General features: G+C 35.2%; 1 protein-coding gene across 1 annotated transcript in view; it reads right to left on the bottom strand.

Annotated features, from left to right (window-relative positions):
• Nucleotides 1-14,709, bottom strand: part of LOC106473935 (protein crumbs-like) — a 72,865-nt gene that overhangs the window by 23,648 nt on the left and 34,508 nt on the right. The window contains exons 6-9 of the mRNA XM_013934628.2: nucleotides 13,386-14,253; nucleotides 6,475-7,745; nucleotides 4,331-4,650; nucleotides 2,826-3,065 (exon numbers count right to left, since the gene is read on the bottom strand). Of these exons, the coding sequence (XP_013790082.2) occupies nucleotides 2,826-3,065; nucleotides 4,331-4,650; nucleotides 6,475-7,745; nucleotides 13,386-14,253 (2,699 nt within the window). The remainder of the gene's footprint in view (nucleotides 1-2,825; nucleotides 3,066-4,330; nucleotides 4,651-6,474; nucleotides 7,746-13,385; nucleotides 14,254-14,709) is intronic.

The raw sequence follows: 14,709 nt of genomic DNA, 5'->3' as shown, positions 1-14,709 counted from the left end.
AAAATATTTGGGGGTGCTTAACTTTTTTCCAGGTGTATATATATATTATTTTGAAAACAAGTGAAGTGCGTGCTGTTCATTTATCATTGAATTTATCGCTAACAAGTTACAGACACCTACTTTAGAAGAATCTAAACCCAACAACAACATAGTATATATTTATATACTATTAAAAAGTACAAGTAAAAGCCTATTATTCTGACAACTGACAAAATAAGTTTAAATTTTTAATTTCTGACACTCAGTAAAGTAGATGGCACTATTCAAAGTAAGCAAAAAACCAGTTTTCACAACTTGTCAATTATAATTTTTAATCTAAGCTACTATAACAAAAACTTTAATACGAGTTATTTTAAGCCTAATTCCTATGTAACATTCTAATTATCAGTTAAATCTGTTGAAAAGAAAATTATATTAAACCACCTGGGAGAAAAAAAAATGTTAAAGAGGTTCTTCACATTTAAAACATTACTTAGAAAAACTGAACTTAATTTACAAACATAGTTAAGGCAGTTCATATTAACCTATAGTTCTTTATCTTCTGAATGTTTACTTCCAGGAGTAAAAAATCATTTAAAAATGCTATTTAAAATGATAATAATGATTTATCAAATGGAAAACAAAACAACATATATAATCTTGGAACATTTGAAAATTTATAAATTCCATCATCAATGATCTAAAATGTCTTCATAAAACACACACTTATATATCTATTTAATAAGATTCAGTCTCTATCTGTAACTCCTCCTAAACTGCTGGTCGCACCAACTTCTAAATGGTACCAAAGAAATCATCTTGGTCCCGAAGTTTGTCCAAAGGTAAAATTTTTCACCATACCCCTTTGGGAACTTGGGAAATTCCTGAAAACTGCTGTACTCACCAACTTCTAAGTCGTGTCAAACGGAACATCTCGGCTACAAGGTTTGTACAAAGGTAAAACTTTTCACCCACCTTTTAGGGTATTTTGTCAAAACACTTTTACGGGGATTTCCCCAAAAGCACACCCCAAATATGGCAGTGATTTACATTAAAGTACATAAATAAGTAAGCCTAGTAATTACCATTTGTGAATTAGTTAAGTAAATTAAATTTGCATTATCGCAACACTGTCAATGTGGGCCATAGGCCCAAGGGTTCACCAGTGTGTGTGCGCGCGCATAAAACAAACAGTAAAGTTTTAAAATGAAGAATAAAATGTATACAAAATATGAAAAAGGGAAGAAATAAGGGAAATTTACATAAGTTAAGAATACAATTTATTAAATGAATATATCAAAACAAGGAGAGCAGAAAAGAACTGAGGTTATTACTTAGATTTGAGCCCTCCAGTGGCACAGCGGTATGTCTGCGGACTTACAACGCTAGAAACCGGGTTTTGATACCCATGGTGGGCAGAGCACAGATAGCCCATTGTGTAGCTTTGTGCATAATTACAAACAAACAAACTTAGATTTGAATCTTCATTTGAGATACATACACTTTCTTTAAAGATCCTTGTGTTAGAAGTTTGAACTTACATTCTGGTAATTAGCATTTACTACTCTCACAATGTGTGTAAATGGGGGAAGAACATGAACTTTTAAGTGATTTACCAGTTCTGCTTAAAACTCCTCTATGTTCATAGACACATATTTTCAACTAGCATTTTGATTTGCCAATGAAGGTGGCTTTACAATCACAAGTCTATATGCGGATGGCCCACAAACATAGATGAGCAGGTAGAATGTCATTAGTTTTAAAGAAGTTGCAAATTTGGAAGAGGAAGAAGAAAAGACCCGAAAAGCAACTGTAACTTTACTTGTGAATAAAATTTATAAATAACTTTCTGATTTGTTTTTTAACAACTCCGTTTCTGTAAGAAAGTAACAACAAGAAGTAATGGAAACTTTGAAGCAGTGTGTGATTTATGTGTCTGTGCTATTTTGTTTGTAACAAAATTACGTGTTATTCTTACAAGAAAATCTAGCATGTAACCATTACTTTTCAGTGTTTTGTAAAAATCAAATTCCAGCATGAATCAAAGTGGAGTTGGAACAAATATTGTAAGCTCTGTTAAGGAGGTTAATTACAAGACTACTTTAGAACAAATCTGGAACATAGCTGCTAAAGTAGATTTATAGACCAGTAAAAGTTTTCTTTCCATAAACAGATGTTGTAAGTTGGTTATTCAAATGGTTAACTTGAATATCTACAAATGACAGTTTATTTTTTCTTCAATTTCAAAGGTACATTTTATAAATGGGTGCTGAGAATTAAGGTAGTTCTGTAAATTAATATTGTCTTCTTTATTGCAAAACAGTACAATGCTGTTCATTATCTTATGGTCAGTTCTGAGATTGAATGTCTTTTCACAAACATTCCGCTCAAAGAAACTATTCAAATTTCACTTAAGTAACTATTTCCAAGAAACGATAACCTACCCTGTGGTTTCAACTGGCAACAGCTTGAACAACTACACAAATACTATGACTAAACAGAGGGCAAAATCAATGGATTCACCATTAAGACCAACCCTTGCAAATCTGGTTTTTTGTCATTATCAGCAGTTGTGAGAAGACAGGTGTCCTGTGAAATTGAAGCCAACCCTTTAGAAAATGTATATCAATGATACATTTTTACTTTTTTTGCAACATTTCTGAAACACCCAAAAATTAAACCTGTTGTTTTGTTTTACAGTGGTGATCCTTTTTTCCTTACTTCAACAGTAATAATTACTGTCAACTCTGAAAATTACAAGCTAGAAATAATCAGATATTTAAGTCTCTCCTCCTTTTTTTCATTCATGTTTTCATATCATTATCATTTCCTTTTTTCATACTTACTCTTGCATCCTGGATGATTCCTTTAAAATTTGTTACTTCGGAGAAAGTTTCGCTTGTAATTTTTTTACCATGCAAATGATCAGAAATTTGTCGTTTTTCTCGTACAGTAGAATTTGGTAAACTTCCTAAATATATTATTTCAGCATCCAATCCGTAATTAACAGTTGTTTGAAGTAGGGTATCACTGATGTTCACACTGGAGTTAATTTTTGTGGTTAATCTGATACCATCCCATATAACCTATGCAAAATAAATGTATGAATAGTAAACAATAACAAAACAATTTTTACTTTTTTTCTAGCACTCCACAAAAACAAAACTTCTCAGCAATGACTGTGTTTAATTACAAAATGATTCTCTAAATTCACAGTTAAAACATCATTCTCATTGTGTGACATCACAATAAGACTAATAATTTTCTACAAATCTCTCTTTACTATTTCATCTTACTAGAACCTCAAATTACAGGGCCAGTAAGAAAAGAATAAAAAATTGATTATTATTCTTATAGTGATGTAATGTCACACAAACCACCAATCAACTGAACGTGCTTCCCCAGCGTAAGCCATTGCATACCACATATTGTAAATGATTGATATAAATAGCATTTTGACTAAGACTTTGTCTGCAGAGGATGTCAGTGCACAAGGTATGTAATCAGAATGCTAATATGTTTCATTTATTTTATCGAAAATCCAAAGTACGGGGCCAGTAAAAAAAGATTTGTAGAAAAGTATTATCAGAAATATTGTGATTTGTCACAAACTACAGACAACTAGGAAGAATTGTGAAGTAAAATTAAAAGGTCAAAATATTGTACTGTTCTAAAATTAAGTTATTACAGAAGAGAAAATAATTATTTCAAAATTCATTGCAAAAAATATTTTCTTTGATTACTGCAGACCATCAAGAATTAAAATACAAATATATAAATGAAAGTTCCCATAAAGTATTAAGAGCTAAAACTACTTGCTTTGTCAAATTTGTTGATAAAATATGCAAGTTAAAATCCCTTCTATCTTTTATGCTATATCTTAACCTATTTCATTAATCATTCATTGAATATGATCCATTTAACCCAGAAATTACAGACTTAATTCTTTACTGTTCACATTGAATAATTATATGTTTTTGTTCTTTCCTCTCACAACACTCAAAATAAAAAACTGACAAAAATAACTATATGAAATCACTCATTTTCTGCATAAAACAAATGTGAAACTGAAAACCCAATAGTAAATTAGTGTGATTAATTGCAATATTAATGATTTTTTGAAAGTTCTTTTTTCTATATATGTCACTTGAGGCCCTGTAGCTGACAGTACCATTGAACCAAAATCAAACTGGTGTGTAAATAGTTTAGAAAAAGCCAATATGGGCCTTATCATTAATCTTATGTATAAAGCAATAAAACAAGAAATATTTACATCTTACACTACATACACTTACACACACACACACATATATATATATATATATATATATATAATTCAAAAACTACAGACCTCAATAAAATGATAGTATCCATCATCTAAAGAAATGGGAACTTCTAACTGAACTTCCTGAGGAAATGCTCCCAACACTCTCAACTGTCCTTTATCTAAAATGGCTGCTAGGTAGGTCTCACTATGTAATGTTTCAGTACTATACTGAAGAGAATAGTTAGGTTTAGAGCCCAAGTAGAAAATGAGACCTTCAGGTTTTCTAGTTCGGATAAAAAGACTAACTGTTGAAGATGTCCTCATTTCACGTTGCTCTTGCTCAGAAAACTCTAGAAAAGCCCAGCTGATTTTACCCTTATAACCAAAGGTTGTCGATGTGATGTCTGTAATAACAAAAGAAAATTAGTGCACAAACTTAGGTACTCTTTCTTTATCAAGCAACACATTATTATTGGGCACAGAAGTAATAAAGCCCAGTTATCAGTCACAAGAGTAAACCCACACTCTATTTTTTTTTTTTTATCTTTTAAAGACTATTTTATAACTATGACAAAATTTATGCCAAATAAAAATAAAATGTACTGAATTTCTAATACAATAAACATGGACACACTTCCTCAATAGAATTATGCTGACGTTTCTTGAACATGTGACAAGGCCCACTCTACATATCATACAATGGATATAAAGAATAATGTTCAAAATAGTACTTATCAGATGTAAAAAAAATCAGGATCTCATTAGTAAAAGGAGATGTTATAGTCTGGTTAAATGTGTAATCAAAACAATGTCACATAGCTTGATTTGGCACAATCTTCTTCCAGTGGACAATTCAAAATCTAAGGTGCATTTGTCTGTTCAATGATTGGCACTAGTATATATCAAAGGTGTGCAGTATTCTATGACAACTTACAGATAATAATAATACACAGTTCAATCATTAAAAAACACATGAACTACTATGGCAGTTATCCCATTAATCAGAAGAAATAATCTATGTTATAATCACATTTATTAAAACTATTCATAATAAACTTCTGATCTACATATTCATTTATGGTAAAGTTCAAAGTGGCAAATGGTGGACAACAATATAATATTGATCATTTTACACAAGCGTTACTGGACTTTGCAATCTTTAGATACGGGTTAAGCTACCTCCTAAAGAAAATGTGATTCATGCCTTAAGGCTGTGGTGAGCAAAAAAAGTTTGCATATAAAGGGAAGCACTGAAACAGTAAAGCTACATGTGAGGGAAGGTTATGTATCTCATCAGAAATATGTTTTCAATCATAGCTCACTCTCAGTTTAATTATGACAATTTTGCAAAAGGATTATATGTAGATCACTTATTGTCCTGTATACAGTAAAGCAGTTTCATGGTTATATTTAACATTCTTTGTAGTCATTAAGTATTTTTTCCAGTGTGGCTAAACAAATTGTAACTACTTAAGTCACACTATCTAACTAAATGAAAGTCTTAGAAGAAATATTATTAATATTAAAGGCATTACTAGTGTGTTCAAATTCAATTTCTTTTAAAATATACTTTAAAAACAACAACAAATGGTCTTGCAAATGTTTCCTGTTTGTGAAGTAAAATGTAAGTTAAATCCTAGTTTAATAGAGGTTGAAATATATGGGTTTTTAGTTAATAGTTGTTTTGAATGAATATTATACAATGTTTGGTTAAGAATTTGTTTATATTCTATTTGACATTTCCAACAATTTTTTTAACATAATCATTTAATTGTTCTTGGCTAAAAAATGCTGAGTCTTGATCTTTATCAACACAAGACTGTGAGTGAGCTAAACAATATTGATTAATGCAGTTTTTTTTCTTGTAGCTTACAGTGTAAACTAATACTTCACAACAATTGTTCTTAGTGCATCACAAACAACCATTTAAGAACATGTTAAGAAACAGTTCAAAAATATGCAATAACAGAAATTAAACAATAAAATTTCAAGCTCATGATTTGGCTAACATTAACTTTAGTTTTAATAATCATATTAGTGTAAGTCTTATTAAAAGAAATGTAATCTAAAAAACACTGCAAATTTTGGGGCTATATATAATAAAAAATAGACTCCATTCATCCAACTGTTTGAACACTATTAAATTTAAAATGGCAGTTACCACCAATGATCAAGATAAATACAAAGTATGTAAAATATACCAATAAAATATATACATTTAAACTTACTTTTCTCGCAATTAAATCCAAAGAAAGGTCGGACACACTCACAGCTGTGGCTAAACCATCTATCTTTACAGATTCCTCCATTGAAACAAGGGTTTGATTCACATTGTTCTTTCCTTGGACATCCAACTTCTATTATTGTTTCATCTGGTAACTTTAACTCATTGTCCATCTTAACATCCTGCACACAACCAGTAAAGTTTGGTTGACCAGCAGGATCAGGAGGACCACCTAAAGAAATATTTGTTATAGTCTCCATGGCTTCTGTCAAAGTCTGAAAAAGAACTTTTCCTGATACAGTGAGTGAAATATTTTCTCTAGTAATAACAAGCAACAATTGTTCCCATTGGTTTCCACTATTAAAACTACCTTCTACAAATGAAACTAAATTTTGGCTTGCATTTTTAATTAGTTGTATTCTTCCACCAACTAAGGAAATTGTCAAACTGCCATTGTTGATGCACACAATAACTCCATCAGGCAACGTAGTACGGAACTGGAGTTCTAGGTGAAAGACATCACCATGTTTATTTCTTGGCAGTTCCCATCTTTGTGTACCCCTGAAAGATGCTGTTGTAATAACATTACAGAGTTCACCATGAAAACCAGTAGGACACAAACAATCATACTCATGCAACCCATTGACCAGTTTAGGAAGGCAAGTTGCTCCATTGGAACACTGGTTTTCATTACATCCTATAAGTGCAATGTCACAGTTTTTACCTCCAAACCCTTCTAAACAATAACATTCGTAATCGTTAATTTTATCTACACAGGTCGATCCTACGCTGCAGGGGCTACTGTCACATTCGTTGTTATCAATTTCACAATATTCCCCTGAAAATCCAGGGAAACACTGGCATGTATACATGTTAACACCATCTAAACAAGTGCCATTAACACAAGAATGAGAGGCACAGTCATCAATGTTCACTTCACAGTTTGTTCCTGTGAATCCTGGATTACACACACACAGGTAGCCACCTGCTGTTTCATAAGAGAAGAAAGGAAACAGGTTCATGAAGTTATTTTCATATAAAGACATATTAGACTTCTCATAACACTGTCCATTGTTATTACAAGGTGAAGCCAAGCATTCTGGAATGTCCTTCTCACAATTCTTCCCCTCAAATCCTGGATAACAGTGACACAAAGTATCCTTCACAAGATCTTCACACTGACCTCCATGTTGACAGGGAGATGACAAACAATCATTAATATTCATCTCACAGTTAGACCCCTCAAAACCTGTGTCTGTACAATCACATTCATACCTAGAAAGACAGAAATAACATACTGTAACATGGAATTAACTGATTTCTTTGAAAAAAATTACATTTTAACACAACTGCAGTACACTCACAAAATAGGTAGATCTGAATGAACAAAAATTATATTGATATCAGTATATTATAACACCATCTTTAATAGTATACTGTTACATTTTATATATCAGCAAAAACGAATCTCATGTTTCTTCAAGTGACAGCTCAGAAGTAAGCAAACAGAAGTTAACATTTTCCTTACCTGAAAATTATTTCTGATAGACACCTACCTCCACATACAGTTTAGCTATCTTCCTTGTGCATCTGCCTAAAAGATCAGCATGTCACTAGCCTTGAGGCAACTCCAATCTAATTTCACGTTTTAATGAGAACTGTACTGGTGCACAATGTCATCCTCATAGAACAAAAGCCATCCATCAATAGGAGGAAGAAACAACCATCATGTTCAGTAACTCACCCCCCCCCCCTAAACACTTGTACTCAAAATAACTTAATTCATTGATAATGCAAGTTAAAAATGTGCACTGGAAGTAGGAGGACGGGTAAGAATGTGTTAGGAGGTGAATATATATTGGAATTACATTTTCAGTTAAGGACAATATTAACTTCCAAAACAATAACTTATCTCATCACACAGTTTAGTCAGAATCCCACACTGATTTGTGAATTGGTGGAGGGGCTGGTGCAAATTTTACCTGAGACCCTTTCAAAAAGTGCCCAAAGGGAAGCCAATAGTGTGACACCCAATGACAAGGGCAAACTCCTGGGATAACATTTTTTCACAACCAGGTACACTCTTTGCCCAGAATGTAAAGGGGGAGGCACGTAAGCCCCACAGTCACAGGCAAAATGAGAAAATGACTGTCTGAGCATTTGTACACAAGTGGTCGGCAAGCCAATATGTGTAGCGTAGTTGGGCCATGTTAAGGCCCCACCTAGTGAGTTCACCTTGACTCTAGTCTCCAGCCTCCAGCTGCAGGAGGGAACATCAGGTATGTATCATATTATCTGCACTCACTACTACTGAACAGAACAGGCTCAGGCTGCAAGCAGAGGGCACTTGTGGTATGAGTAATTGGCAAGGATAACCTGAGCTCCACTCAACTGGGGGGGGGGGGATTTGTGTTGGGGAGGCCCAGAGAAATGTCAAGATCCCCATTTTACCTCCATCCAAAAAGGTTTACTGGAGACAGAAATGGGTGGATGCAAAACCCCATTTTTAGAAGTCAGCAAGTGCGAGCCAAAGAAGTGGGCAGAACACCTCCCAGGTGCTGACTTTTCTCATGACAGCCCGTGGGATAGGTATGATCTGCATTAGCCAATTGAGTAAAGATATATATACCACAAGGATAGTTCAAGCAGTCTTGAGGTACACACCATTTCACAATGGATACTGGTTGAACCAGGGTGGATAGTCTGAGTGCTTTCTGTTATCTTGGCTTGGTGTAGATTTTGGGTAAATATATCCTGGAAAGCAACACTAGCCAGCTGGTGAGATCCCTTGAAAGTAAAAGAGACCCTGAAAAAGAAATTGTATGTATTCTTCTCAAAGACAGTGGGGTGACTGAAGAATGGTGATCAGTGGAGCCAAAATCCATCAGGAGATAAAACAGCCAGAGGGTGTAGATAAGGAAGGCACAATGCGTGAAGGGTCATCCATATGCCCACCTGGAGAATCTCATCCCAGAGTTGGCAAAGATGAAATGTAAAAAACAAAGAAAGATAATGAACTGATAGTGAAAAAATGTGAAATAACCTCCAAGCATCCACAGACCCCAACCTTTAAGGATAGAAGGAGAGAAGTCCCTGGAAGAAGATGGGTCCCAGAGCATGAAGAAACTATTTCAGGGTCTCCAAAAGGGTGAGGTCCATGATAAGGAATGGTGAGTAGCCTAAACAGGACACAAGGTCAAATCCAGGTTCAATTGATCAAAGAGGTGAGTGCTTGAAAAGGTAGATAGAAGAGAAAGTACTGTTACCTCCCTGAGTGGATGAAGTATGAAAAAAAAAAGATCAATCTGGGGAGAAAAGCAAATAAGCACAATGGAAGAGGGTGCAAGAAGCATCCATAGCACAGACAACAAAACAACAGTAACTGCATGCAAGGAGGAGGAAATAAGACTGGAGAGAAAGAGGGTACAAAAGCAAGAAGCCAACAATTTGACCAGGGAATGATTGAGAGCATGCAAATCCCCACTAAAATCTCAGTCAGTTTTGGGAGTCAGGCACAGAAGAACAAAGGAGCATACAAAGTGGAGAGTACAAGGAAGGAAACACTGTGGTACTGAGAAAGGCAAAATGCTATGAACAAGGCTGCCCAACACCTAGCAAAGGCACAGAGTAAAAAAACTATGGATAAACACCCAGATAAAAATATAGTAATGTGTTTCACAGTAGAACAACCAAGAGTAAAGGAGTGATGGACAGTCCAACAATGAAAGACAAAAAAAAAAAAACGTAGGGGCAGGAATATAACAAGAAGAGTGACACATGATTAGAGAGTACAGTCTGATGGGTAATAGATTGAATAAACCTACACGTGAAGGTAGAAGGAAGATAACCAAAGAAAAAAGGAGATGTGTGAGAGGGTAAATCAAAAAAAAATTGAGAGGAAATCGAGCAGAGGAAAGGGGGGGGGGTGATTGATAAGTGAAGAAAACTGAGGCTGGGCTGAAACAAGAGGCACTTACCATAAGGTCTGACAAGGAGTGGTATGTAGCAAGGAAAGGACCCAGTGAGGAAATGAAGAAAGAAAGAGGTAAAACCAGGTTTGGTGAGAAAATCAACAGTCAGAACCAAAGGATGAGGAATAGTGGGCCAGAAGAGAGGAAGCCCAGAGTGGAGAAGGGTGTCAAAGGTATCCTTGAGGGGTTTGCCCAACCCCACAAAATACCTGGGGTAGGGGTGTGTGTGTGTAGAGAACACTCTGTTAGTAGAATGCAGACTGACTGAGAGAAGCAGTCCATGGCCAAGTCCATAGCCCCCAGCAAGTAACATGCAGTAAGTCAAACCATGTTCAAACAGGCCCAGAAGTGTATGTCCAATGTCCTAAAGTAAAGAGTCCTGGAACAGGTAGGTGCCTTTCAGACGATTGATGCAAGAAACAACCCTGAAATTGTCTATGTCGAACATGACTAAGTGATCCATCAGGAAGGGCAGGAAAAGGAATATGCCTGATGATCAATGAGAAGGTTCAGCATGTTAATGTGGAGAAAATGCAGATTCTACATCTAAGCCTCAAGATGTGGCTTGGGAAGTGATAAGGAAACACCAGAAGCAGTATGGGCATGGTCCAGTCACCATGACATGGCCCTACAAGGACCACTGGAAAAGGCACATGAAAAGGAAAGAAGGGTACCATGGAAGCCATAGTCCCCAAAAGTGAAAGAACCTGACATGCAGGAAGAGAATGAAAAGTGCAAAATCTGGTGACCAGATTACACCATAGCTTGAAGTACCAAATATTGAGTAGGAAGGGAGTGGGAGGCCCAGTAAGCATATGGTAATCCCCAACATATTGAACAATGGCAACAATGTTCCTGACAGTTAACGAGCCTCCTGAAGCATAGTACAAATAAGGCCTATGTGTGAATAGCATCATTCATACAGGACTAAGTATAAGTCACCATCATTTGAGAATTCACATTCAATTTCTTAAAGCTTTCAAAACAAAAGCCAAAGAAAACAAAAAATCAAAGTTTCATTAACAATACAAATCTCAACAAATTAAAAGAGATGAGAAATTTAAACCCATTAATTCAATACTATGCTGAGGAGAAGAATGAAGTTATCACAACTGCTAGTTCATAGGGGACGTTACTGTGCATGAAGATCATAACCCCCATATTGGTGGAGGGATTTTGTCCGACAAGGACATCATCATACACCAACAAAGTTGACTTTAAAACAGATGAAATTAGGTGGGAGTTGCCTCAAGGCTAGTGGCATGCAAGTCTCTTAGGCAGAAGCATGAGGAAGATAGCTAAACTGTGTATGGAGGTGAGTTATCACCTCAGAAGAAATCATTAAATTATCACATAACAATGTTGTGCGAAACGTACATAGATGTAATTTCTGCTAACATAAAAATGCAGTTGATACTGGTATGAATAAGAAATGTGTGAAGAGTTTCTGTTTGCCAAGCACTGAAAAGGAGAGCTACAATGAAAGTCATCTTCTCTCTTTTGTTGATGAGGTTTCCACCATAAGCAATCTTTCTTGGATTGTGTTGGGGTATGCACTGATGAAGGAGGTGCATTTATGGGAAACAAGAAAGAATTCTGAATCAAAGTGAGTGCTCTTGCTCTAAGTGTAACATTTATACATTGCATCTTACACAGGGAAGTACTAGCTTCAAAGAAATTGCTCCCCAAAGCAAACAAAATACTACAAAAAACTTTGAACAGCAGGCTGTTTTCCATTCTTTGTGGAGAAATAGGATTCACTTATGACAAGCTCTTGCTGTACAAAGAGGTTCACTGGTTGCCTTGTGGGAAGGTACTCAATTGAGTTGAGCAACTGAAAGACAAATTTCATCCCTTTTTTGTCAGCCAGGAACCCCACACTAACAGCACATTTTATGGATGAAAAGTGGCTTCTAGTACCATGCTACCTGGCTAATATTTTTGATAAACTCAACAGTTTTGTCACTGCAAGGTCAGAATACCAATATTTTGCAGCTGAGTGACAAAGTGTCATCATTTTGCTAAACTCTTGGGCTGTGAAAAAACCAGTTTGAAAACGAAAACTGTGAAATGTTTTCTTGTTTCAGTGAATCCTTAGAAGAAAATGAGTTAAATCTCAGTCTTATTGATGCCGTTTTTTTTATTTTCATCTCAAAAAAACTTTAGTGTCAATCTGTAGATCAATCCAAGAATCAATGGGAGAATAAAATAGGATTCAAGTTCCAATTAATGGCAGCATAACTTCTCATCTACCAATGGCAACTCAAGAGCAGCTCATAGAACTATCTAATGATGAAACTCTTCAAGCAGAATTTAAGTCAAAACCTCTTAAAAACTTCTGGATGCCAGTTTGCAAAGAAAACTCTACCCTGTCAAGAAAAGTGATGGACATGCTTTTGCTATTCACATCAAGATACCTTAGCAAATCAGAATTTTCTGCTTTGACATGATCACAATACAGCAATCTTGTCTGTCGTTAGAAGAGAATCTCCGAGATACTGTGTTAACAATTCAGCCACGAATGGATCTCATCTTATCTCAAGCTCATCCTTCACACTAAACTGGTAAGTAAACTGAAACTGATTGCCTTTTGCTATGTAACATTATAAGACTTGTTTTATTTTATGTGGGTAAAATGTGAGGGAAAGCAACAAAATGTACATTTGCACGCTGCTATTATAGGCTTTCAAGATATTCCACTTTTAATTATACAATTATAGGGCATAAAATATACTACTAATAGTTCTGAAATACTTAGAGAAATAATACATTTTTGTGTTAAAGAATTTCATCTACAATGCTCAAAACTATTCACATGAAAAAAAGTAAAAATAATTTAATATCCTAAAGTGAAAATACAATTTTTCTTAAAACTACATTCAAAGGATAGTACTTTCTCAACTTAAGACACATAAACCAAATTCTCACCATAATATGTACTTACCCATTAACCAGATCATTGCATGTCCCATTGTTATGGCAAGGAGAAGATGCACATTCATCTATGTTCACCTCACAATTTTTGCCAGAGTACCCTGGCAAACATTCACAACTGTAAGCACCTATTTCATCTAAGCAGGAGCCTCCATTCTGACAGGGATCTGAAGCACACTCATCCACATTTATTTCACAATTATGACCACTGAAACCTGTGATACACCTGCACCTATAGTCATTCACCTGGTTCTCACAAGTACCATTATTCTGGCATGGATTTGAAAGGCACTCGTTAATTTCAATGTGACAGTTCTTGCCTGTATGACCAGGAACACAGTAACATTTATAAGATCCAGGCACATTTTGGCAAATGCCTTGATGGCAGGGTAAACTTGCACATTCATCAATATCCTGTTCGCAGAATCTTCCAGTAAGTCCTAAGGGACACACACAGGTGAAACTACCCTGTCCCTCCAAGCAGGTTCCATTACCACAGGGATTATTCTCACACGTGTTGGTACTGATAGAGCATTCTGGACCAGAGTAACCAACTGGACAGGCAATGTCACTGCAAGTTGGTCCTCCATAACCTTCAAAGCACTCACAAACATAACTATCCTCTTGGACAATGCATGTTCCACCATATTGACATGGCAAACTCAAACAGTAATTGACTTTTTGACACACAGGTGGAGCTCCAGCATATCCAGCATCACAAACACAAAAGTGACCATTACTTCCTGCAATGCTGTGGGAGTATGGTGGACAGACACAGATGTAACTCCCATAACGATCAAAACAAGTACCACCACCAGCACAAGGGATCAATTCCTCACATTCATTAATGTTAGCTTCACAATTCTGCCCTTGGTAACCTATATTAATAAATATTCTACATGAAATTCATGACTTAGTTGACTTACTCAACATATCAATAAGAACTGTACCACTCTGTGTAATTCTTAGTTTTAAATAATCATATGGCTTGACATTTACAATACAAGTTTTTTAATTAAAACATTTTGTTTAAATACAATAAAAAACAACTACAATAATAATTTTCACCAGTAATTTAACAACAGAAGAACAAGTATCACATATCATTGGCTTAATCTACACATTTTTATTTTTATTCATGAAACACTGAAAACAAAATCATAAATAATATTCAACGTTAAACTGGTACACAATTAAAAACATTTTTATTTAGGCTTATCTATGGCCTTCAAAAAGTTGACGACTCTACATGTTTCATCCTCAGTTGCGACGTCGAAACATGTAGAGTCGTCAACTTTTTGAAGGCCATAGATAAACCTAAATAAAATGTTTTT

The sequence above is a fragment of the Limulus polyphemus genome, unplaced genomic scaffold (assembly GCF_000517525.1).
Source record: "Limulus polyphemus unplaced genomic scaffold, Limulus_polyphemus-2.1.2 Scaffold135, whole genome shotgun sequence".
NCBI lineage: Eukaryota > Metazoa > Arthropoda > Merostomata > Xiphosura > Limulidae > Limulus > Limulus polyphemus.
This window is presented reverse-complemented; position numbering and strand designations above follow the sequence as displayed.